The sequence below is a fragment of the Silurus meridionalis genome, chromosome 26 (assembly GCF_014805685.1).
Source record: "Silurus meridionalis isolate SWU-2019-XX chromosome 26, ASM1480568v1, whole genome shotgun sequence".
NCBI classification, from domain to species: domain Eukaryota; kingdom Metazoa; phylum Chordata; class Actinopteri; order Siluriformes; family Siluridae; genus Silurus; species Silurus meridionalis.
Genome location: NC_060909.1, coordinates 1,078,673 through 1,105,061, shown reverse-complemented (window position 1 = coordinate 1,105,061; position 26,389 = coordinate 1,078,673). Strand labels below are relative to the sequence as shown.

At 38.9% G+C, this 26,389-nt stretch overlaps 3 protein-coding genes and 1 non-coding gene across 6 annotated transcripts in view; 2 read left to right on the top strand and 2 right to left on the bottom strand.

Annotated features, from left to right (window-relative positions):
• LOC124379822 (lysyl oxidase homolog 4) overlaps window positions 1-5,499 on the bottom strand; it is a 28,502-nt gene extending 23,003 nt beyond the window's left edge. Inside the window, exons 1-3 of the mRNA XM_046840401.1 lie at window positions 5,241-5,499; window positions 3,681-4,246; window positions 2,898-3,115 (exon numbers count right to left, since the gene is read on the bottom strand). Of these exons, the coding sequence (XP_046696357.1) occupies window positions 2,898-3,115; window positions 3,681-4,246; window positions 5,241-5,499 (1,043 nt within the window). The remainder of the gene's footprint in view (window positions 1-2,897; window positions 3,116-3,680; window positions 4,247-5,240) is intronic.
• Window positions 5,500-11,491: 5,992 nt separating this feature from the next.
• On the bottom strand, window positions 11,492-16,435 carry LOC124380085 (pancreatic secretory granule membrane major glycoprotein GP2-like). Of its 2 annotated transcripts, XM_046840801.1 has the most exons (8): window positions 16,361-16,435; window positions 15,366-15,692; window positions 15,069-15,262; window positions 13,922-14,073; window positions 13,595-13,843; window positions 13,163-13,322; window positions 11,794-11,860; window positions 11,492-11,669 (listed from the first exon to the last, which is right to left on the bottom strand). In XM_046840801.1, exons 1-8 carry the CDS (start codon window positions 16,422-16,424, stop codon window positions 11,650-11,652), a joined length of 1,233 nt encoding a protein of 410 aa, XP_046696757.1. In that variant the 5' UTR covers window positions 16,425-16,435; the 3' UTR covers window positions 11,492-11,649. The 2 variants fall into 2 exon arrangements, with proteins under 2 accessions (XP_046696757.1, XP_046696754.1); XM_046840798.1 differs by lacking the exon at window positions 16,361-16,435 and having other exon boundaries at window positions 15,366-15,990.
• A 4,389-nt stretch (window positions 16,436-20,824) lies between these two features.
• Window positions 20,825-23,820, top strand: ciao2b (cytosolic iron-sulfur assembly component 2B). Of its 2 annotated transcripts, none has more exons than XM_046840567.1 (6): window positions 20,825-20,958; window positions 21,047-21,235; window positions 22,375-22,454; window positions 22,940-23,065; window positions 23,149-23,194; window positions 23,518-23,820. In XM_046840567.1, exons 2-6 carry the CDS (start codon window positions 21,109-21,111, stop codon window positions 23,616-23,618), a joined length of 480 nt encoding a protein of 159 aa, XP_046696523.1. In that variant the 5' UTR covers window positions 20,825-20,958; window positions 21,047-21,108; the 3' UTR covers window positions 23,619-23,820. The 2 variants fall into 2 exon arrangements, with proteins under 2 accessions (XP_046696523.1, XP_046696524.1); XM_046840568.1 differs by having other exon boundaries at window positions 20,875-20,958; window positions 21,052-21,235.
• A 2,194-nt stretch (window positions 23,821-26,014) lies between these two features.
• Window positions 26,015-26,086, top strand: trnam-cau. The gene has a single exon. It is a non-coding gene; the product is annotated as a tRNA-Met (tRNA).
• The last annotated feature ends 303 nt before the right edge of the window (window positions 26,087-26,389 follow it).

Genomic DNA, 26,389 nt, shown 5'->3' with positions numbered 1-26,389 from the left:
TAGATTAAAACACATACTTGCAATCAGTGTACAGGGCTGTGACAACACGCTTCCTGTGACACGCTTAGGATGTGGCCATGAGCTCATTTGCAGGTAGGGGGATATCGTATACGCTGACTGAACTCTGCTGAGGAAATGGAAGCAGCAGACGCCGAGGCGGCGTGATCTCAGAGTCAGAGAGAAGGGAGTGAGATGAACAAGGTCAACAGGTTGTGTTAGATTTTAACTCGGTCATCATTGCAAAAGTGGTGAGATTTAGCTTTTAGCTCCAAAAAAAAAAAATAATAATTACATTTTTTTAGCAATAATCAACATTTTAAAGAGGAATGTAATGAAGTAGGAGAGACAACACTCAAATTCCAGTAGAGAGTCACAGTAGAGACTCACTACAGCTAGTTAGCAAGAACGTGACAAACATGATGGTGATGATACTAGTATTAGCATTAATTTTAAATCCTTAGAAAGAAAGAAAGGGGCTTTTATACTCATCACATATACGGTACAGGTATTTCCTGACCCCGTTGTCATGGTCTAGCGTACCCAGGAGACATGAGGAATGGTGATCAGTATCGGGTAGTAATTTAATAATTTAACAAATTAAAGTACATCATTTAGCAAAACAGATCAATTTATACTACTGAAACTATAAACGATATATAAACTATATATACATATACATATAAACTATACAGTATATATGTATATGGAGGAGCGCCGGTTTCCGAGACGAGGAAAAATTGGGCTTTGGAAAAAAAAAATATCACACACTCGTACCGCTATCGTCACCGTAAGATCGAAAAAGTCGAAGCATCGTAACTTAGGGACTAAATGTACGTTACATCACTGTGAAATTCTTCCTTATATTCCAGTGGTGTTCAGATGTATTTCCACTGGAATGACCATCAGTGCAGACAAACATTGAGAATGTAAATTTTAAATGAACACGTGTGTCCCCATAATGTTTATCCTGTGTCCTGTTTAACGGTTAAATAAATAAATATATACGTTATTATCCAGCTGTGAGCGCCGAGCAAAGATAAGCATCACAAAGAGTCATTAAATTCAACTCAATCAGCGTGCGACCTTTTTCATAACACTGGCGGCATTTCCTAAATGAGCTTTTTGATGTCGGGATCATGATGCAAACACAGACGCAATCAGTGGAAAGGACCTGCTTCCCCTTAAATACCTCTCAATGCATGCGGTCATGTATGTGCTTTTTGTGGAAATTAAAAAAAGAAAAATGTATATATGTATATATAGATATATAGATATACACTCCCAAACAAAAGTGCGATTGATTGGTGAATCATAGAGTTTGTCTCAGAGACCAAAAGAAAAATTTATCTAAAATAAAGAGTCTGAAAACAGCATCATGCATTCTATAATACATCTTATTCTTTACATGACTAGCAAATGGAGTGTTGACTAGAGTGCTGACTTCAAAAGTCAGGAAGGAAGCAAGAAGGGGGAAAAAAAACAATTCATGAAATGGAAAAGTACATTAGGCAGCGGCGATTTTTTCAGCACGTAGTCCGTCTAATTTAGGGGACGGAGTTTGGAGTGCAGGGTATAACTTCCAGAAAAAGGATCTGTGGTGAAGTATAAAGACAGAGAGAAGCAGCGTTTTCTGTGGCGGCTCGGTCTATTTATGGATGGGGTGGATGGGGGGGGGGGGAGGGAGGCACATGGTGTGGACGATTTAGTGGTTTTCCAGTTCCAGGGAAAAGTAAAGGAGAAGAGGAATTACTCACGTCTAAAATGGCTATAGTTTGGTTACTCGACCTTGGATCCTCCATAACAGATGCAAAGAAAATATATTTAGGTGACAAATTTCTTTCTCTCTAATGCCAGAGAAGGAAAGAGACACGTCGTGTGTTTCTACTTGAATTATATGAGGTTAAAAAAACAAAAACAAACACAAATCGCTCAAAGTGAGAATAGTAGCTTGTTTCATAAACACTTCTACACAGATTATACTATTCCTGTACAGTAAATCTAGGGTTAATGACATCCTGCAGCATGAGAAAAGATGGAAATAAACATCCAAATGGGTTAATATACTGCTCTGGGTACACTAAATGTATGTGCCCCCCTGACCATCACACCCATATGTAAACATTGGACACAGACAATTATAAAGGTGGCGGCTCAGTGGTTACGGCACTGGACTTTGGATCGGAAGATCGTAGGTTCAAATCCCAGCACCACCAAACTGCTTCTGGTGGGCTCATGAGCAAGGGTCTTAATCCTCAACTGCTCAGCTGTAAGTCTCTCTGTATACGGGCGTCTGCTACATTCCATAAAATGTATAAAGGATGTCTTTGTATGCTGTAGAATTATTATTCCACTTCAGTTGAACAGTTGCTGTATGACAGCACACAAATTGCGATTTCTCTCTTCATCATACATTATAACAGGAGATTTTTTATGTTTTTGCTGCAAAAGTGCATAACTTACATTAGACTCAAGTCACGGTCTGTTTGTCCAAGTCATGGTGTTTTTATTGTTTTTTTATTTATTTTTTTGTTGTTGCATGTAAAATTGTAAAGGTGTTTCTTTAATTAAAAACAAGTAAAGTAATTAGAGATTTATATCCACATGTTCTTGTTGAACTGCACAATTAATGTAAACTTTTTACTTTTATTTGAGTGGATTTTTAAACTGGTATTTTTACATGTATTTATGTAAAATTTCATTAAAGTAACAGTAACTTTTACTTAAGTAGAATATTTTATTACTCTTTCTACCTCTGTTATTTTAACCCGATCAATGTAAATATGATGCAACATAATGTCTATGCTGCAGTATGTGTTCATTTAGTGATATTTATAAAACAATTAAAAAACGTAAAGAAGGAAATGGAATCAAAGAAGATGAAGGAGGAGTCGACTGACCTGTACAAGCGCTCGTCATGCTGCTCTGCTTTCGGAAATCCCAGCATCCCACACACCACTCGACTGCTGCTCAGGTCCCAGCCAAGGTTACACACGTGCCTCCATCTCCCAGCATGCTTCACTTCGAGCACTCCTTCCGTTACCATTGAATTGCCCCGAGTGCCAGGCAAAACCGGGCGGAGCCGAACCTCTTCCAAACTCCCCCTTCCCGATCCACTCTGCAGAAAGAGTAACGCAAAACGTGCGCTCGTTTCATCCCGACATTGTTTTCTCATTGTGTTCTCAAAACAACAGTTCCGACATCTTTAATGTTCAGTGTACCGTAGAATATACGGACCAAGGAGGAAGCAAACGCAATAAATGTCTGGGTTCAGCAGAATGCCAGTCCCAATGAAAAATGCCAGCACTCCGAGCGAAATAATTGTTTTTGCATGCCAAGACATGACAGATGGTGAAAGTAGATTGTCTGGTAAACAGTAATTAAAAGCCATTGAAGGTTTTTCTGAGCGTTAACTTTGCCACTAGACTGTGCAGAACGACATCAATGAAACAGAAAAACAAACTAAACTGGTCGACTGTTAAGAGAACGTTGAAAATTTGTCATTGTGCAAACAAAAACAGTAGCATGTTTGGGCTGTGATGGGTTTAAGGGTGCACATGCACATGCACATCTGGGAAACGGATCAGTGAATGAACTCATCATCAGTCCGCCATGTTACATTACTACAGTAGAATTTACTATTTAAATAAAACCAATGCTGTTAACTACAGTGTTCAACCTACCTGTTCAACAGCGTTTGTGAAATCAGGGTACATTCTGTTGTCCTGCTCGGTAATGGGATCAGACTGTTCAGACCGAGGCGCCGGGATCGACTGTGGATTTTCATATGTCTCTGGGCCAGACGACTGGGCCACTGCTCTGGGTTGACTGTCCTGATTGCGTCTGTTTGGGGTCCTGCTTCGGAGGTAATTGGGCAGTTCGTGCCCTTGTGGCACAGAGTTTTCTTGCCTGCGTGAGTCTGCATTGTCGTAACCGTTCCTGCGCAGTTGGATCTGATGGCCTTGCAGTTGTGGTGAAGAGCCTGGAGAGACCCGGGCAGAGTTTCTGTTCAGAGCAATCTCGTGACCTCGACGTGTGGGCGTCTGTTCTGGTGGATTAGGCTCGGAGGTGGCAGGTTGTACGGGTTCACTGTAGCGCGGTACATGGCCCTGGCGTGGACCCTCTTTGGTACATACGACGCCCAGGTCCTCAGCGTGGGTGCAGTCGTGCGTACCCCAGCCATTAGAGCGACAGTCAGCGAGAGAAGTCTCTGTGCCTTTGCACACCACATTATCCAACCAAATATTTCCTTGAACGTGAACAAAGACACAAGAAAGACAAGTTACACTCAATCTTTCGATGAAAGGAATGGAATAAAGCTTTGAATTGAGTAGAAATGTCTGACTTGGAGGGAAACTTCCATTAGCTCAACTGTCTCTAAAGGTTTCTCAAGAACAAGAAAGGATAAAGGATGGAAAGTAATTGTAAAATATATAGTTTTGCCTCTAAAGGTTTTATTTATCAATAAGAAATGGAATGTTCAAACTTCAACTCGACACCTCTCCCAAAGTCGCTCTGTTGTCTCTTACATCATGTTGGATACAGATGTTCCAGATGTCTTGCACCTTATCTGTACCAAGTGCTCTATAGCACAAACGTGAATGCACTACTTTAAGCAAGAAGCAGAAGTTTTGTTTCTGCTAAAACATTTTTAATCTTATTTGCTGAAGGCAGCTGGTGTGAAATAATAAGAGACCAACAGGGAGCCCTGGAGAGGGGTGTTTGAAGATGTACAATAATTGGTGATGTTGAACTTTATCAAGTTGCAGGGTTGTGGTGTAAAGCTTAGCATTCTAGCAATAACAGTGAAACATCTGGTCAAGGTTGCAGTGTAATAGAGATACTCGATTTAGACAAATATTGTGGACTCCTGAAAATAAGTTCAGAGCTCTACAGCAGATCTTCCACTCCAACCCATGTAAAGCAGATCTTCATGAAACAGGATTTGTGCACAGGGGTTTTGTCATGCTGGAACAGGTTTGGATTTCCTAATCTCTTCAAGTTAAGGGAAATTTCTAACGCTGGAAAAGTCTGGTGTCCCAATACTTGTGTCCATATAGTGTGTTTGTGTCCAAATAATATCTTATAATAAGGTTCAAAAATAATGTACACACTTTCATTGAAGTAATGCTCCATGTATTTGCGCCCTAAGTGTTAGTAATAAAAACCACTGTAAGTTTTTCATTAATAATTAAAGAGGGAAGTTTGGTGGAAAAACAGAAGCACCGACACGCGCGTCTCACCTCTGCCCTGTCCGAACCTGGCGCTATGTGCCCAGGTGAGACCCTGTCCGTACCCGAGTTCTCGGCACACCACATTAGCCAGGTTGATGTCCACCTCGTCGTCGCACACAGACCCCCAAGCGCCATTGTAGAACACCTCCACGCGCCCCTCGTGCGCTCCGGACCCGCCCACCAGTCGCACCTGGAATCCTGGAGGCACCGCGCGCGTGAGCGGAAGGAGAGCGCACAGTGCGAGGGTGAAGGTCAGCATGGTGTCCATCTGAAAAACCAGCAGGAGGGTCATGAAACGCACTCAGGCTTTAATCATGACAGAAGAGAAGCTTCAGATTCAGGAGCGCAAACTTCTGCTCTCTCTCTCTCTTTTCTGCTCTCTCTCTCTCTCTCTCTCTCTCTCTCCCTCTCTCTCTCTCTCTCTCTCTCTCTCTCTCTCTCTCTCTCTCTCTCTCTCTCTCTCTCTCTCTCTCTGCTCTCTCTCTCTCTCTCTCTCTCTCTCTCTCTCTCTCTCTCTCTCTCTCTCTCTCTCTCTCTCTCTCTCTCTCTCTCTTCTCTCTCTCTCTCTCTCTCTCTCTCTCTCTCTCTCTCTCTCTCTCTCTCTCTCTCTCTCTCTCTCTCTCTCTCTCTCTCTCTCTCTCTCTCTCTCTCTCTCTCTTCTGCTCTCTCTCTCTCTCTCTCTTCTCTCTCTCTCTCTCTCTCTCTCTCTCTCTCTCTCTCTCTCTCTCTCTCTCTCTCTCTCTCTCTCTCTCTCTCTCTCTCTCTCTCTCTCTTTCTGTTATTTTGTTGCAATTTTCAGGTGATTTATTGTTTCATTGTTTTTAAATGTGATGTTATTGGTTTAGAATTTGATGTTACAATAAATCAGACAGGCTGAAATGGGGGGGGAATAATAACGGGTCCTAACAGGTTGAAGAAGTGTGAAGCCGATCACTCAGTGTTCCTAATATTGTGGCCGGAGTAGACATATCGTGCTATACCTGTACAGCAGTATTTCTGTTGTTGCTCAGACCTTCTGCTCTTCTGGACCATCTGCCTTAAACTTGAACGTGTGTGTTCTGAGATGCTTTTCTGATCAGCACTTCCGTACGGAGTGCTAGGTCCCCTGGTGGTCTAGTGGTCTAAGATGCAGCGCTCTCACCGCTGCGACCCGGGTTTGATTCCCGGTCAGGGAACCATCCCCAGCCACTTTCAGTGCCGGTCCCAAGCCCGGATAAATTGGGGAGGGTTGCGTTAGGAAGGGCATCCAGCATAAAAACATGTGCCAAATCAAAAACATGCGGAGGATCCGCTGTGGCGACCCCTAACGGGAGAAGCCGAAAGAAACTACTTCCGTATGGAGTGATGGTGAGGTGTTTAAACCTGATCATTCTGATCTGACTTCAATCATCACCAAGGTGTTTCTGCTGCACTAGTGCCACCCAGCGGATGTAATCTCTGGAGACTACATACATTTTCAAAGAATATCTGTAAACCAGCCACACTGACAACCATCTCTAAAATACCTGAGATCATTTTTCTGTCTCGTATGAACATTGATATCTTTTCATTTGAGGTTAGGGTTGAGTGTTGGGTTTAGGTTTAATGTTAGGTTCTTGGTGAGGGTTTATAAATAAATGCATTCTTGGAAGCCAAACTGCAGGTGTTTTCTACAAAGGTACGGATGAAAACGTGCGATAGAGGAGGTCAGGTTTTCTTTCACACGTTCAGAGGGTGTTCTGATGCCTGTCCTGATCTTCTGCACGCTCCCACAAAACCATAAAACACTCACAGTGCAATTTTCCACTGACTGACTTATAATTAGCAATCCAAATATTTCTCTACTCTTCCAGAAAACTCCCAAGAGTGAGAATCTAAAAGTACAGTATCAGAGCAGTGTCATGAATTTAAACAGGGAGGAGAAAAGGAAGGAGAAACAGTATTAAAAGTGGATCATCAGAAAGTAATCCAGATAAAATTACGTGATACTTCAACCATCACATGAACATTGCCACGTGCCAACTCACTGAGAGCTTCACTGAAATGCAGCAGTTCACAAGTGCATGGGGATGAAACTAATAAAAAAGTGTAAGAATAATAAGAATAAGAAAACATAATCATAAGAAGGATGAGAAGAAAGATGCAGGAGAGAGAAGAGAGCGAGAGATGAGCTCTACTCACCTGTTAGAAGAAGCTCCTGTGAGGAAGCACAGCGAGTCAGACTGAGAAGAACAGAGGGTGCGTGAGGGTTTTGGATTCTGCTTTTCTCTCCCTCTGCCTTTCTTAACTCCCTCCCTCTCCACTACTTCTCTCTTCTTGTTCCCTCCTTCCATCAATTTCTCCACCCCATGGTTTTTTTTTCAGCTTCTTTTGCATTGTCTTAATTATTTATTCTACACAAAAGACTTTTAGAAATACATGATCTCAGAAACATCTTTTTTTTTTAGAGTATAAACACTTCTTACTGAATTGGCAGCTTCACCTTGTGCTTCGTTTTGGACGTCTCACTCCACATTTACTTCCTATTTTAGTGTTATTATAATCTCCACTGTTCTGGAAAGATGTTCCACTAGATTGTGTGCTCATTCTGCTGTAAGGGTGTTACTAAAATCAGCTACTGATGTTGGTGAGAAGGTGAGGAGGTCTGAGGTGCAGTCAGCATTCACATGCATTACTCAATAGTGTTGGAGCTCTACAGCAGGAGATCTTCCACTCCAACGCATGGAAAGCAGATCCCTATGGTACTGGCTTTGTGCATAGGAGCATTGTGATGCTGGAACAGGTTTAGTTCATGTGAAAATTTCTTCCTCCTGCATTCAAATACATCTAATATAATTGTGTGCCTCAGACTTTGTGCTGACAGTTTGGAGGAGAAGCACATCTGGCTGGAAAGTTCTGCTCTCTCAATACTTTTGTCCACATTGTGTATTTTATACTTATTTATCTGAACACACAAAATGCTGATAGAGGAATGACATGGTCTGATTCTACTCGGAGAAGGAATTGTGAGACTGTAATAGTAAAACACACGACATCTGTGGAACCATGGAAGAGGATTAAAGTCAGGCTCTGGAAGCTTCAGCTTTCTGTAAAAAAAAATATGTTTTCATTTTTTGTATATAAAAATGGTAGGTTTAATCCAAACCTCTATAAACCAGGATGCAATACTTTATTCATTTATTATCTACATACAATTTCACTAAAATATTGAACAGTCATCCATGACCAGGAGCCACAGGAGAAAATTGGCTATGCTCTTTGGGGAACATTGTGATCATCTCGCTCTTTCATTTGTCATCACAGTCGTGAGAATCTGTAAACATGTATGAAAAAATAGCAGATCCTCTTCCCCTCTGAGTGTGTTGGACGGCTCAGTGATGCGATGAGCTGATGTGGTAAAAATAGATGTGGTTCGCTTCAGGAGGAGGAACGTGTCAACCTTCAGTTGTATTTTAAGTTAGGGTTGGGTGGGAACGGGCGTTTGGGTGGAATATGGTGGGGAAGGAGATGGTGACTACAAAAAGTGTAAAAAACCCTGTTATAAAATATAAACATGAGGGTAAGATGGAGGAGATTTATATGTATGATATCCAGGGAAGGGGGTGCAAAGGAATTTGTATCAAGCCTGAAATAATATGGGTAAATAATAAAGTTTTAACTGATATTTATATGAAATAATGGCATCAGTACCATCAGTGCCAACAAGCGAATCCTCAGTTATGGTTTTGTTGAGAACTGGACTGTATTCCGAACCCTTCTTGAATGCGGTAAAACATTTCCACCAACCTTAAAGGTTTCCTGTCTAAATCTAGACAAACCAAAGCCAGTGAGGGAGTCAAACTCACGTGTGAGGAGCTCAGTGACAGGGTGCGCATGTGGTCAGAATAGCAGACGTGTTAACGCACGTGGTCAGAACAGCACCAGTCACAAGGCTCCTGAAGCGTACACGACAATGTCTTTTGGTACACTGACTTATGAAGGTCGGTGCTTCCTGTGACTTTGCGTGCAGCCTTGTGCTGCCATCTGGTGGTGTGTTACAAAACTAGTTTTAAAACGTTTTGATAACACCTCGTAAACGATATTGCAAATCACAATGTTTTAATGTTTTAATTGTGTCCCTTTAACGATTATGAAAAATGGACGTTCTAAAAGTGCTTAACGTGGATTACTGCGATAAGACAACGTTTTTAAAAAAACTAATTTATTTAGCACATTATTAATAAAGTATACTATGTACAGACAAGCACAAGTCCAGAATAGGAACGTAGCAGGTTTGATTATGTTCTCCCATAAAAATTTGAGGAAGAAAAAAGCTCAATGCGATAATACAGAGATTTTAAAAGACCAAACTGCTCGTCTGTACATCGTATTCTTTATTATTAAGGTGTTTATTGAGTTCGGTCTTTTAAAAACGCTGCCTTATCGCATGAAACCATGTTAAGCGTTTTTCACAATCAGCGTTTTAGAATGTCCCCATAATCATCTCTCGGTCTCCAGGAAATTCTCTTGAAGGTGACAAACCTTGTGATTTGCAGATTTGCCTCTGTGTGTACAAATTATACAGAATAGTGCAAATTTACTGGTAGGAATCAGGTGTGTAGAGACGATGGACTGACAATCAGATGAGAATTTCCTCATGCTGGCAAATATAGACCGTGATATACCAACATTTTTGACTGCAAAAACCCAGCTACACCCATCTAAAGCGTACAAGTCACATCTCAAGGCGAAATGTTTTCTTTTCTTCACACCTCTGTGCTTTTTTATCATGGTGTCTCCCAGTGTCATGTTCTGTATCAGTGCCATCTCATACCCAGGAACTACAATGAGCCTTAAAACAATGTGAAATTCACCCCAGTGACCCTCTGACAAAAACCTGGAATAAGTGTAGATTTGGAAAGTGTGAAATCCAGTTGGAGTGTTTGTGCATCTGTCTCTTTCTTTCTTCCTTCGTTCTCTGTTTTTCTCTAATTACACAGTAGTGATGCTGGCTCGAACCCGCACCAACAATTAGTGGTGTCATGAAATAAGTGCTTGATGTGCTCTTCAGCAATAAGCCGAGGTGCTGTTTCAGTTTTTGCTGAGAACCGAACGCAAACTCCAAACACCATCACCACCACTACCACCACCCTCTCACCACCCCCTCATCACCCCAGCCCCCTCCACCCTGTCTCCTCAGGGGCATTACAGTCACTTTTAACCATTTCATAACTGCATGAATGTGCTCTACAGTCTCATACACAAGCCCAGGTGTTACAAGTGAGTTATTTTTAGCACATTACCCAAAGTTTATTTGGTTTATTGGTGAATAATTCGGATTACTCACATTACTCAGTAATGCGTGACATCACGCCACTAACGGCATTCAATTAGCCTTTTATACATGTCAGGATTCCATATAGGATTTAAAGTGAATTTGGGGATTTTATTAACCCATGCTACTACAATTGTATGCAGAATTATCAGTAGAATAAAAGCTTTAATTTGATATGTAAGTGTTTAATGCTTTAATTTTGATTCAAGCTCACTGAAGACAAATGGACATGCTCAGTTTGGTGATTTTGTCTCCCTCTAGTGGTAAACTACCACTCTGCAGCTATTATTTTACGCTTGTTTTTTTCACAAATTCGACCAGAATCTCCAGCACACTCATCATTAGATAATTAACACACTTGTTTGTGCACATTGATGTCTGTAATATGACTTGTGTTATTTATAAACATGTTTTTTTCACAATAGTACTGGAACACCTGACTTTTCCCAGCCATATGTGATAATTCCCCAAACTGTTCCCACAAAGTTGGATGGACACTATTGTATAGGACATCTTGGAAAGCGATAGCATGACAACTTTACTAATGTGTCTGAATGAGCACAAATCTCCACAAAATCTAGGAGAACATCTTCAGGGAAGATTGTTATGATTATGTTCATAATAATCTTATGGTCAGGTGTCCACACTTTTATCCATATAATGTATGTAGTTTCAGTGGTCTTTAATTTCTCTACAACTTAAAACTTTTATAATCTTTTTTTTATAAACCTTTGGATTGTTTAACAGAGCTACTCAACCGCTACGTAAACCCACTCTGAGTCTGCTGTTTTTAAAGTTGTGGGTTTTTACACCCCTCGTCTGTATACACCACCCACATCGAGTGTTAAACACATACCAGTAAAAACGAGAACAGAGCATGTAGGAGACTGTTAATTTAATCACATTTCACTTTCGTGACCAAAGTATTGAATTATTATATCAAAAATTCAGAAACAAAACCTGAATAAGAAAAATGGAATTCAGATAATCGAATAGTATTTTTTAAACACTTTACTATTAAACTGTAAGGCTGAAGAATATCCCTGATAAATCCCTGATTATTTCAGCTCATCTGTAGAAACATTATCCTTTAAGATGAATATGGTGGTCCAGTGTAGATCAACATCACTCCCCTCCTTTGTTCCCTAAAAATAAAGAAATAAGATGAATTAATACTTCACTCCAGCTCCAGATAAAGACTTCAGAGTGCAGAATAATCCACAATATGCTGAGGATTAAAGCGTCATTGTGTTACTTTGTGTAACTTACAGGTAATTGGGCCGATGATGAGGGATTTGTGGTTGGAGAAGGAGCGAGTGGTTCTGGTCTGACATCTCTGAGGAAGTACAGAGCAGCACAAAGTGAGGTTTTAAAACGACCTCTTATCTTTCAATAGAGCAGATTTACTACATTTTCCGACACTAAAGAATGTATTTATGTATGTGAACGCGTGAACTCATGATGTCCATGATTAATGTCTATCTGATTAAATTCAAATCAATTTAGTTGGATTTTTACTGCGATTTTTACAATAGACCTTTTTATAAAGCAGCTTTACACTTACATTTTAAATTGATAAATATATCCCTCAGTGATGTGGAAGAGGAAACTCAGTGGTTTAGATGTTGGACTTCTGATCAGAAGGTGTGAATTAAAATCCCAGCATGACCAAAGTGGCACTGTTGGGCCCTTGAGCAAGGCCCTTAATGGGATGCATGTTTATTATTAGTGAAACCGAACTCAACATGAAGACAAAATGCTGTTGTAAATGTTTTAAAGTAATTATGGTGTTTTAAATGACGGAAATCGGCAGGACGCCAAACGGAACATTTGTTTCCACACGGATGCTTAATGATGTGATACCAGAAAATCTGCACCTCCTCTAACTTTCATACGGATTTCATAAATCAGAGAATATTTGCTTTCGATGTGAATTAGTATAATTTTAACATGTGGAGTTTTCTACACATATATTTATTCTGTCTGTGAGGTAAATATTCACTGAGGGTCAGGTTGTTTTATTTATGTCTGTAAAGAGAGATGACATGGCAGAGAGCGCCCCCTGTCGGTTTTCTTTATTTCACAAAAGCACAGTGTTTTGTTGGTATTATGAGTGTACACACATAAAAGTAGACCCTTGTGTATACAAAGAAAAGTAGTATTCAGATTCAAATGCTCTTTTCTGTACGATTAAAAAAGATTAATTTAAGTTTGCCACAAACCCAGAGGGTTAATTACAGATGTGTGAAACATGGCGAATTTTTTTTTTGCTTGATTTGAGACTTGGCACATCAGTAAAACAAAGGTTTAGTGATTAAGTTATTTTTCGATGGAGTTTTTTTTTAAATCTGAGTAAAGAGAGGATGCGGTGAATAAGTGTGTGTTGCGTTGAAGTTTTTAATTTTGCCTCTTTTATATTTATTTTATATTTATATCTAAGACCGGTCCTAAGGCCGGATAAATATGTCTGTTGTGTTAGGACGGGCATCCAGCGTAAAACGTGTCAAATCAAATATGCGGATCACAAAAAGAAGTCAAACAGAAACGCTCGCTGCAATAATTGCGCGTTAATAAAATTAGTGCTGTTTTAAATGAGGAATTTGCGTTGACACGTTATTAACGCCATAATCACACGCACCGCAGAGCACGAGTCCGTCGTTCTGTCACACAGGGTGAAGTGACACTGCAGGAACATCTGGTTGTAGTTGCCCTGGTACAGGAAGAGCAGAGCGGTGAAGCGTGCGCTCTGAGACACACCGTTCACGTTCACGATCACATTACGTGGGTCGCTGGAACACCTGCGAGAAAGAAAACCTACAGTCAATAAAATAGATAATATTACCTAAACACATTAACAAATACACTTGGATATGATTGATTTGAGTTTTTTGAGCATCTGATTCCACATTGAGTCCCCGTTTGCCTTCATAATAACCTCCACTCTTCAGGGAAGATGTTACAATGACTTCCTGGTGTGTTGTGGAGAGCAGGGTTCTCAGTGTCTGTCTCAGTTATACATATTTATTTATGAATGAGTTTTTTGTTGGTTTAAACAGGATAGAAAACGTACCGGTTTTGAATAAGATAATATCTCTCAGTGCTGTTAGCATGTGGTGTGTCTGTAATATAGCACTCCTCAATAACCACAGTGAAGTGAGTGGACTCCACCTCCTGCACGTTCAAACCCACGTAGAGCGGCGTGCCGACGGGGAGCGTAACAGGCCCGGGTGGGTACGGTGATGAGAAGTTGGCATCGTGGAACAGTACCATGGAGGCACCGACACCAGGCCCGACACCGACCAGGCCAGAATCCTGCGTCCTGCCATGGCATAAATAATAAACCTTTCCTTAAACAGTAAACATTGTAGGTTTAATTGGTGGTGTGAGGCGTACGTACGGAAGAAAAGGTTTCAGTGAAAAATTCAGGCTTGTCAGAAACAACAGAGGGTAAACGCAGGTGAAAGGCAAAGCCGTAGGCAGAGAGAAAGTAGACATGTTTACAGGGTAGAGATATAAAATGTTGGAGTAGATCGCCTGGGTACTGTTAGTCTGTAAAAACACAGAAAATATAATCAAATAGTATTTGAGCATATTTCTCCATATAATATAAAAAAATGTATTACTGTGCAAGGGGACTATTTAAAAGGGTGGAAATGTAGATAAATAAAGTACTTTCTTGTAAACAGAGCGAGTTTTTAAACTTTTTGATGCCACCTCATATATATATATGTAGGCTATGCATATAATCGGCTGATTATTTTTCAATTAATTAATTGATCGGATAATAAAAATAATTTTTTTGCTAATTATAACATACAAAAAAAAATCTAATTTAGGGTATTTACGTATAAAAGTGTACTTTAAAAAAATGTAAAAGCCACATATTGACAACTATCTTTAATTTTGACAATTTCAAACTAATAGTGGCTGCTTGTTTAGGAGTGCATGGGGTTTTTCCATGGGGTTAACCATGCTTAAAAAAATCAATATAAATCATCATTGTTTTGACAATTTTTTTGTTGAAAAGATACACAGACATTTTGTTCCATTGTGAAGATATAAACATCTAGAATATATACTGAATTTGATTTTGAATAATATTTAAATGATATATGCATAAACTAAATATGCAAACATTGAAAAAAGCTTAGTATAATAAAGCTGCAGTCAATCACGTTTGAAAACAGATACATTTACTGTTAATGTAGACAAATGATATGAAAAGAGAAACCTTGCATGGCTTGGAACGCACATTTTTTTATTCCTGAGTGTTAATCCGCTATACTGTTCTTTCCTCCCATTCGTTTTTTTGCCCTCTGCAATGGTAATTGTATTTTTGCTTCTTTTTCTTAGTTTCTCCAAGTCCTGCATACATTATTATACACACTGCCTGGCCAAAAGTACAGTGACACGACTTTTTTCCAGTCAGATATGTGTTTTTTTCCCAAACTGGAGGCACACAGATGTGTAGAATGTTTTCTCTAAGGAATATGCCTTTTACTTGAACTGGGAGAAACTTCTTCCAGCATGACACTTGTTCTTACCCTCAGTACATTTCCACACACGCCCTCTTGGCTTTGCACCTCGTACCACACGGTGCCGTTGACCTCATGCCCGGCCGTACAACTCGGGTCTGCCAGGTGTCCTGATAAAGGGTTGAGAGATCGGGATACTCTGAAGTTGTCTGGAACCCCCAGCAACATTGCTGTCTTGTTACACACCAGCTCAGGGAGTATGCCTGAGAGAAACAGGTAAGTACTTGGCATTTTTATCACCTTTACACCCATTTCCCCCTCACTGAATCATGTAAGAAAATAAAATCCCACACAAAGATTAATTACCTCCACAGACCACTCCAGCATCCTCATGATGGCCACAGTTGTGATTCTCAAAGCCACTGTGTCTGCAGTCTACCAGGAAGTGCTCGTTGCCTGTGCAGTCAGTGTTATCCAGCCAGATCGGACCGGTCCCAGGACCGAAGAATGCATTTGTGGGTGCGGAAATGGCCCTCCCACAACCCACCTGCCTACACACCACCTCTGCGTTCTTCATGTTCCAGCCGTCGTCACACACCGTGCCCCACTGGCCATTATGGTACAGCTCCACTCTGCCCTCACATCTGTTACTACCACCAACAAGACGTACTGGGTCTGGAGCTGCAGATGACACTGTAGGGGGGTTAATTTTAAGGATATCAGTCGTAAGACAGCCGTGATTTTCTGCAACTAGGATGGACAGGATTGGAAATGAGTTTATTAGAGGGGCTGTGCAGGTAGGACGTTTTGGAGAGAAGGTGAGAGATGGGTTGGTCATGTGCGGAGAAGGTGCACGCTGAGGATGGAGGAAAAAAACAGGAAGGCCAAGGAGAAGATTTATGGATGTGGTAAGGGGAAAACATGCAAGTGTATGGGTTAAAAGAAGCAGCTGTAGAGGACAGAGTGATATGGAGATATTAAGAAAATCTCAGACAAGAATATGAACAATGTAAAAACCCATAGAATGCTTTATGTCTTTTCCTACGTATGACTAATCTAAACTAAAGAACAGAAATATACACAGTATACATACCTTTATTTAATATCCCCAAATGTTCTTAAATCAGTTTTAATAACTGCAACTTGTCTACATTTGCCTACAATCATGACCTGCTCTGAACCACAGACAGACAGTATTAGCAGACACACCGAGATACCATGAGATAAACTTAGAGTAGTGTACAGTGTTTGGACAATTTTAAGAATAAAAGAATAAGAAGAAATAAGAAGTAAAAATGTAATGGAGTAGAAAGAACATGACAAATAACTCAACATCTTTGTTTTCTTCATTAAACACTAACCTGAGACACAAGACGTGGCAGACATTATAAAGAACAGACCAAGTACTGTCCAAAATTGTGCCATTTCTTTCTCCTTTTTTGATAAACATCAAGGACCTGCATCAAATATATTCAATAGTTCACTGATAAATTAACTTAGCAACCCTTATCATTATTTTTAATGATCATGATCATATAATATACAGTATAATATCCTAATAGAAAATTGTTTTGAAGACATTCAGATCTGAGGAATATGTCAAATCAGAAAATATGTAAAAGTTAATGTGACTGTGGGGTAAAAGCTTTTTTATATTAAATTTAATCAATATTAACAAACAAAATATATGGAAATTATTAATAATTATGACTGACCATATTCATTATTAATATGGAAAATATGAATAGTAATTATTACAAATACATTTAATTACTATTAATAAATTAATTAAATTATGAAATTAATTACTATATATTTGTATTTGTTAATATTATTCAAATGTTAAAACAAAAAAGCTTTTACATAAACAGTTAAATAATAAAAAAACTATTATATCAATAATTGATAGTATTGAAACTAATGTGTAATAATTACTATTCATATTTTCAATTAATAATTAATAATTATTACAGATATTAATAGTAATTGTTAAAAAAATATTTAATTACTATGAATTACTGAAAACTGAAATCATTAGCAATAATTATTTTTAAATAATTTATATATTATAAGTTAATATTATTAAAATGTTAATGTAAAAGTTTTTGTTATATTAACATTTCAATTATATTAACAAAACAATTATCATGAATAAGTAATAGTAATGAAATTAATTTGTAATAATAACTATTTATATTTTTAAATATTAATAACTAAAAAAATATGAATAATACTGGTTACACATTCATTTATTTACTATGAACTATTAATAATTGAAATCATTTATATTAAAATAATATAAATGTATAAAATCCTAATTATTTATACTGTCAAACCTATTATATATATATATATATATATATATATATATATATATATATATATATATATATATATATATATATATATAAAACTATATTACTATATATTTTATCTGTTAATATAATTCAAATGTTAATGTATACGTTTTTTATATTTAAATATTTTCATGATGTATAAAATCAGAATATAAAAATGTTAAAAAGAATATATATATATATATATAAAGAATTGCATGCAATATTTATTTTAGATAAAATCCTTTTGCTAGATCTAGTACTGGTAATAACAAAAAAAAAAGATTGGTCCAAACTTGTACAATTAATTAAACAAAAATAATATCCAGTGTTACAATTTGAAATGTTCTCATGATAAATATGTCTGCATGTGACTTACCTGTCAGATATGTTCCCCTGAACTGAGCTGTGATTTGGGTATTTATGGGATCAGAGAAACAGGGTGGAGGCCCAATAACAACAGAAAAGTTAATCATGTTATACTGTAATAAAAACCAGTCTGCATTAAGGTGAGAAACTCTGCACACTTGGTTCATATCAGTGCTGCTTGTGTCAATAATTCATAACAGATTTACAGACGTTCCTCCAAGTATAGCCATTTTCCCATCTTCATCGACGTGGGTGGCACATGTACAGTAACACCCACATCTCCTGATATCAGTCCGGCGTACAGATAGGATCAGATGAAGTTCTGCCACACCTTTGCACTTGTCTGTGCTTCTCTGCTGAATTTCTTCCGTTTTACCCACATGACAAACAACAGTCGAGTGGAAAATTCAGTTTTCAGTTTTAAATAATGTATGCATATTTTTATATTGTAACAATGCTAATAATGATCTATAGCATCTGACTGCATTGAGACGATTCCATCATTTGCAAAGAAATGTATAATTAGCAAATACCCTCACCTTAACCTTAACCGTAACTGATTGCAATGTTAGAGATATGTGGACAATAACTCTAAGTAGGTTACCTAGTTCATAGACTGATATTTATGTGCATTCCTGCCGTATATTCATAAAAAGTACAGATGACTAAATATGGAGGTCCTATGATTTATAATTCTTATTTCCTGTAAAAAAAAAACAGTAACATCTGCTGTCCATCTATCTGTACTTTCATAAGTTCTTCATCTATCTATCTATCTATCTATCTATCTATCTATCTATCTATCTATCTATCTATCTATCTATCTATCTATCTATCTATCTATCTATCTATCTATCTATCTATCTATCTATCCAAAGTCTAGAACCTTAAATGACCCAAATGACCTTGAGGGCCTCCTCATGTAGCTGATTCATTCATTTATTCACATCCTTATTACAATTTACAGTGTGGTTTGTACATGGATCTTCACGTGTTTATTAACAACTAGAAAATGCTATAAAACTGATCAGCCAGTAAACGATCCCATATAGAACCATGTATTATATAAAATTCCCTGTTGCTTTAAAAAGCAGGGAACATTTTGACCTCGTGTTTTTTTTGTATGGACATCAGTGCACATCATTGTGCGCACTTGAAATATGAAAAAGGTGTCTTTCAAAAAGCCATGTGAGATTGGTTATGGGTGGATCATTACATTAAACAGTGATTCATTCATTTCAGCAACATACTCCAACTTTCTGTGATAAGATTAATACAGACAATGTGGAAGGTGTGAGATACCGGTCCCGAGTCTTTGTGTGCAATAAGTGTGGCTTTGGACAAAACAGCGCCATGAAGTACAATTTATGTTAATAATTAATCATCTTGGCGAAGCTTATACAGCCATAAGTTGTACATGAATAAATGACAGTTAATCTTTCTTAGTTAAGTGTTCATAAATTATTTAACCAGGACAACAATTCATCATTGTGTGTCAGGCCATTTACTGTAATAAATCAGGATATAGAGATTTGAGTTTAAAACACTGGTAAACACTGATAAAAAAAAAGAAAGAAAGAAAGAAAAAGCTTAGTCATTTATACACTATATGGACAAAAGTATTGGGACACCTGACCTTTCCTACCATATGTGGTTCTTTTCCAAATTGTTATCACTGTTGTACTCAGCTCCATGAGGATGCTGAGTGGCCTGCTATAGAGCGAACACTCTTGTGGCTGATGAACACAAATGCCTACAAACTTCTTCTTCTTCTTTTGGCTGCTCCCATTAGGGGGCGCCACAGCGGATCATCCGTCGCCATACCACCCTGTCCTCTACATCTGCCTCTTTTACACCAACTACCTGCATGTCTTCCCTCACCACATCCATGAACCTCCTTCTTGGCCTTCCTCTTTTCCTCCTACCTGGTGGCTCCATCCTCAGCATTCTTCTACCAATATAATTCATGTCCCTCCTCTGCACATGTCCAAACCATCTCAATCTCGCCTCCCTCACCTTGTCACCAAAACATCCTACATGCGCTGTCCCTCTAATAAACTCATTTCTAATCTTGTCCATCCTCGTCACTCCCAACGAAAACCTCAACATCTTCAGCTCTGCTACCTCCAGCTCTGCCTCCTGCCTTTTACTCAATGCCACTGTCTCTAAACCATACAACATCGCAGGTCTCACCACAGTCCTATAAACTTTCCCTTTCAGTTTTGCAGATACCCTACTATCACAAATCACTCCTGTCACTCTTCTCCACCCACTCCACCCTGCCTGCACTCTTTTCTTCACTTCTCTAACACACTCTCCATTACTTTGCACTGTTGACCCCAGGTACCTGAATTCCTCCACCTTCTGAAGCTCTTCTCCCTGCAACTGCACCCCTCCACTGACCTCCCTCTCATTCACACACATGTATTCTGTCTTACTCCTACTGAGTTTCATTCCCCTTCTCTCCAGCGCATATCTCCACCTCTCCAGGCTCTTCTCAACCTGCTCCCTACTCTCACAACAAATCACAATATCATCCGCAAACATCATAGTCCAGGGAGACTCCTGTCTGACCTCGTCCGTCAACCTGTCCATCACCACTGCAAACAGGAAAGGGCTCAAGGCCGATCCTTGATGCAGTCCAACCTTCACTCTAAACCAGTCTGTCGTACCTACTGCACACTTCACTGCCGTCACACTGTCCTCATACATGTCCTGCACCACCCTTACATACTTCTCCGACACACCTGACTTCCTCATACAATACCACAACTCCTCTCTTGGCACTCTGTCGTACGCTTTCTCTAAATCCACAAATACACAATGCAATTCTCTCTGTCCTTCTCACAACACAATCCATAATCTAGTGGAAGGAAATTATAAGAGCGAATTGGAACTAAATTTAAAATGTGATGCCAATATGGTGGAGAAGCATTGAACCTTTTCAGGTTTGGGTCTCCTAATTCAAATGAAGGGAAAATTTCATGCTCCAGCATCTGTATAATTGTGTGTCTACACAGTTTGGGGAGGAACCATAGGGGTGGAAAAGTCAGGTGTCTTTTCTCCAAATAGTATTGTGTATATAATTACATTTTGTAAAAATATATATTAATTTATTCTCTTTAGTTGCATTGCTTTAATGAGCTATAAAACTATTCGTTATTCTGTTGAGACTTTTATTGTAGAAAGCGACTATTTCCGGTACCCGGAAGTTGACTTCTCCGGGCGTGTAGTCAGAACGGACAGTTTTCTGTGTGCGTTTGTTTACTTCTTAAACATCATGCACAAGTGTCGCGTGTATTTTAATTGATCTGTGTTTATATTTATTTTAAAATAATTTAGAGCAGGCAGACGTGCATGTGATTCCTGAGAACTTTGTCGAGGTCAGTGTGAGGAGCAGGAGGATGTCTGGAGGAACCCGACTGGAAAATGCAAACCCTTTTATCTTTCAGAGGAGTGGAGAAAGACTCCTGACTGCCAGTGAGGAAGATGAAGGTGTTCCTGATCCTATCGATGACCGAGAGATCTTCGATATCCTTTTATTTTCTAAAAACAAAAAATGCCATGCAAACTGTGTTTCTAGTTTTATTGTAAACACACACACACACACACACACACACACACACACACATACACATGTGTATGTTTATATATATTTACATTTGTTTATTTGTCTATCTATTTGTCTGCCCGCTGTTCTGTAGGTCTGTTCACACACACACACACACACACACACACACACACACACACACACACACACACACACACACACATCAGTAGAACATTATGACCATCTGCCTTATATTGTGTTGGTCAATTTTTGCTACTAAAACACTCGTGACCCGTCGATCATCAACATCATGAACTTCTTCAGCAGTTTGATCTACAGGAACTCGTCTGTTGTATCAGAACCACACGGACCAGCCTTCACTCCTCACGTGCATCAATGATCCTCGTCCCCCACGACCCTGTCGCCGGTTCACCACTGTTCCTTCCTTGGAGCACTTTTAATCGATTCTGACCACTGCAGACCAGGAACATCCCACAAGAGCTGCAGTTTTGGAGATGCTCTGACCCAGACGTCTAGACGTCTCAATTTGTCAAAATCCTTACGCCCATTTTTCCTGCTTCTAACATCAACATTAAGGACAAAACATGCACCTGCTGCCTAATAAATAAATCCACCCACTAACAGGAGCCATGATGAAGATCATCAGTGTTCTTCACTTCACCACTCAGAATGTTATGATGTTATAGTGTTATGCCTGATCGGTGTGTGTAAAAATGTCTGTTCATACAAATATGTCTATTTGTCTCTCTGTTTGTCCTTTTATACATATTTCTCTCTGCCTTCATACAGATGTTTGTTTCTGTCTGTGTGTCTTTATGTAAATATTTGTGTTTGTTTATCAGTGTGTCTGTCTGATGATCTGTCTGTACTGCCGTCTATACGTCTGTCTGTTTACACTCATTGAGCACTTTACCTGCACACTATACTGATACTAGCTAGAATTTCCATGTGCTCTCGAAAGTGCACTTCTTGATGGTTATGGATATCACATGATGTTGGAAACATAATTTAAAGCTGGAACTTTGAGTTCCTGGTCCATGTTGTTCTACTTTAAACTCATGATCAGATCACATGTTGTTAGCCTTAACACATTGCTCACATCACATTCGGTCCATCAGTGACCCGGAACACCCTCTGTCTCTGGAGGAGTTAAACGTCGTGGAGGAAGTGCGGGTGAAAGTAAGTGTACACTACATGCACAAAAGAATTGGGACGCATGAACTTTTCCAGCCATAGGTGGTTCTTTCCCAAACCTTTACTACAAAGTTGGAGGCACGTGATTTTATCAGACGTCTTTGGATGCTGGATGCTTTTCCTTTTACTTGAACTAGGAGACCCAAAACCTGTTCCAGCATGATGATGCCCATGTGCATAAAACCAGCTCCATGAAGATCAATGGATTGGAGTGAAAGATCTCCAGCTATAGAGCTCCAGAACTATTGAACAATGAATGTGAATGCTGACTGCACCACAGGCCTCCTCACCTTCTCACCTACATCAGTACCAGACTTTACTGATGTGTCTGTATGAGCACAAATCTTCATAAAATCCAGTGGAACATCTTTCCAGAAGCTTATTATAGCAGCAAATGAAGACTTTTTCGAACACAATGTTCAAAAAGCATTGCATTGTATGAATCCAGTTTCTGCAACTTTTTGTTTCAGGTGAACGACCAGGAGAACAATGTGTCTGTGGAGTTCACACCAACCATCCCTCACTGCAGCATGGCTACTCTTATAGGCCTGTCTATCAAAGTCAAGCTCCTGCGTGCACTCCCTGACAGGTTCAAGGTACATCCTGTTTTTCTTTCTTTTCTTTTTAAAGATTGAAGGTTGTGTAAATGGTATTCACGTGTTTGTATTTGTGCCTGTAGATTGACGTCCACATCACACCAGGAACACACGCGTCAGAAGATGCAGGTGAGTCAGAACCCTGCATTACATTCAGAAGAACCCTGAAAAATAAATAACACTGAAGATCCGAAACACAATCACAGTGCAGTAATTGTAAAAATATCAGTTTACATTAAATGAATTTCATTCACTCTGATATCCACAAGGCTCGGTATTAAGCCTTGAACGTTTCATATCTTTGTATATTTTAAACTATTTTATGGAATCATATTAATCAATTAAAGCAGATCCTTTACTAATTTATCATGTACGATATCTAATCACGCTGCTACTTCTTATCAAGCTTAATGATTTAATGCTCCTAAAGTTTACTTCCTGTTTCCTCTTAGTTAATAAGCAGCTCGGTGATAAGGAGCGAGTGGCTGCTGCTCTGGAGAACGCTCATCTGCTCGAGGTCGTCAACCAGTGCCTTTCCACGAGACCTGCGTGACCCGATCGGCGTTTCTTTATTATTACGTGGATGAAACTATCTGTCCATAAGCTTGGAGCCTGGTGTGATTGAATTCCGGTACACGTATATGTTATTTGCAATGCGACGTTTCATGCTGGAGGGGAATTTAGTAATAAACCACAAAATGAAATAACCAGATGATCATTCAAACTATTTCATAATAAAGGTTTTTTTTTAGTAACTCAGTCTGCATGATTTATTTTCTAACCAAGAAAAGAAAAAATAAATTTTTCAAAGGAAATTTGAAGCGACACTATTTGGACAAAAGTATTGGGACCCCTGATTTTCCGACTGTATGCGGTTCTTTCCCAAACTGTTATCGCAAATCTGAAGGCACACAATTATGAAGGACGTCTTTGGATGCAGTCGCATGAAATTGTTCCTTCACTTGAAGAAGGAGTGAAGTACAAATACTTCGTTATTGTTCTTAAGTGAAAAAAGTTCTTTACTTCATTATTTATTTATTCTGACAACTTTTTACTCATTACAAACAAGACGAGCATTTGTTTTGACGCGTTTGGTTCCAGTCACGTGTTCTGCTCGCCGCCTCCACCCCCATGCTTCATGTTGTTCTGAGTGCTTTCTCGTCTTTCTCTTGTCTGTTTTTATAGTGTTTTTGTTTTATTTCACTATAAATTTAGCATCATGGGTCCTAAGAAGTGTCTTGATAGCCTGGACGGAAGATTGCGAAAAGAATAAGCATTGAAATAAAGAAATAAATTGTAGAAAAGCACGAACGTGGTACGCACGTGTACGCACGTGAGATCGTTGCATTATGGCACGTCAAGTTCAACAGTAAGTACAATCATAATTAACAAAGTGATTTATTTCCCTGTTTATAATTTATTACTTTTATATTTATACTTTGTTTATTTGTGTGTTAAATTAGGCATAAAACATTTTAAGGGCTGAGATAATCGATCGCCTGAGATCTGGGAACGGACTGATTTGCTTTTACATTCATTTTTATGTTAAAATTAACGAGCAGATGGAAACACGGGCGGTTTTTAGGAACGAATTCATCTCATACACTGGTTTTCCACTATAATGATATGACGCGATATTTAAAGATTTGGAGATCCCTGGTGTGATATGATATAATAACATTAGGACCTAAAGTCTGAACCGGTCCTGCCTTCCTGTTAGATGGGAATCGATTCTAAAATACTGCAATTTATAGAATTTCCTGGAAAACATTTATAGAATTTTGGTTCTTTTTTCCAGAACAACTTAGAACTGAGCAGTTGAGGGTAAAGTTCCTCGATCAAGCACCCAGCAGTGGTACACTGGTGGGGCTGGGATTTAAAATCATGACGTTCTTTTTCAAGTCCAAACGCTTACCCAATGAGCTACAGCTTCCTGACCAGTTGCATCAGCAGAGCTGAACTCAGCACTGATCTGGAAAATAGTTTAAGAGCTGGTAAAGGTCTATTTACAAGCTTAAGCAGCTCAGGTTGTGTTTTGTGATTAAGTTCATTATCAGCACTTAGATATCTTCTGCTGGTGAAGGCCACAGTTGCTCTCAAAGACTCATCACTATTATTATTTCCCAGCCAATTACTTTGTTTAAACTCATAATAAAGTGTGTGTGTGTGTGTGTGTGTGTGTGTGTGTGTGTGTGTGTGTTATTGGTCCAAGCTGAAATCTTCATCAGAAAAAAAAATATCCAGAGAAGATTTTTATTATAATACACCATATGGCCAAAAATGTGTGAACATTTGACCGTCAAACATGTGTTCAGTCAGCTACAAGAGAATGATTGAGGTCAATCACAGAGATCCGAGGTTCAGTTCTGGGTCAGTGGGTCTGAGAAGGTCAGGACTTTGTGCAGGACACTGAAAGTGGTTCCACTCCAACCTGAACACAAAAAAACACATCTTCATACATATGGTGTTGTGCAAATGAACAATGTCGTGCTTGGACCATGTTTGGGTTTCTTAGTTGGAGTGAGGAGAAAGACTTTGAATCAGCAGTTTGGAGAAGAACCGCATGGACAATATGGACCAGCATGGAGATATGAGTGAATCAGCCATTTCTGATTGATTTGCCAGGACTTATTTCCAGGACGACCTAATCTAAGTGATCAGGTGATTCTCAGGATCGCTGGAGGCTGAAACAGGTGTGTTTGAGAAGTTTAGAAGCCCTGCATGAAACTTAAACACAGACCAACACCTTTTATTTTTCCCAGTTCCACAGTGACCCCTAGTGGGCAATCTAGAAATGGCACTCAGAATTTGATGCGACTTGTTTTAATTAAAATCGTGAATAAGAAAAAACCAGATTTGGCGCAAAAAGCAGAATATGCAAGACGATAAATAAAATAATTAGTTTCTATTTTATTATTATACAGTGTTTGAGGATTCGTTCTTCCATGAAGCAGAGTGGCGCAGCGGAAGCGTGCTGGGCCCATAACCCAGAGGTCGATGGATCGAAACCATCCTCTGCTATGTGACTTTTAATTTAGAGAGAATTCAAGTGATAATTAATTCATGCACGTGCCTACAATATTATATTATATTCTATAAACGGTGCAGTTATGATGTAGCAACCAGCTAAGTGCGAATTATCGTATAATTAATTACAAAAAAATTCAGGTTAAAATCACCATCAGGTCCATACAAAGATCATATAACAATTATACAGTAATGTGCAACAAGGCAAAGTAGAATATCAGATCTAAGGTAGAGAACATTGTCCAATCGACTAAATTGCAAATTATTAAATGCAAACAGCATTAATAATGAATTAAT

Excerpts from the sequence above, each read along its gene's own strand:
- LOC124380085 (XM_046840798.1), bottom strand. The coding sequence starts at position 15,837 with ATGACCAACCCATCTCTCACCTTCTCTCCAAAACGTCCTACCTGCACA. Across the intron at positions 14,074-15,068 it reads TGTGTGGAAATGTACTGAGG|ACTAACAGTACCCAGGCGAT; the intron begins GTAAGAACAAGT and ends GTGTTTTTACAG. Across the intron at positions 13,844-13,921 it reads TCACTGAAACCTTTTCTTCC|GACGCAGGATTCTGGCCTGG; the intron begins GTACGTACGCCT and ends ATGCCATGGCAG.
- ciao2b (XM_046840567.1), top strand. The coding sequence starts at position 21,109 with ATGTCTGGAGGAACCCGACTGGAAAATGCAAACCCTTTTATCTTTCAG. Across the intron at positions 21,236-22,374 it reads CGATGACCGAGAGATCTTCG|ATCACATTCGGTCCATCAGT; the intron begins ATATCCTTTTAT and ends CACATTGCTCAC. Across the intron at positions 23,066-23,148 it reads CACTCCCTGACAGGTTCAAG|ATTGACGTCCACATCACACC; the intron begins GTACATCCTGTT and ends TTGTGCCTGTAG.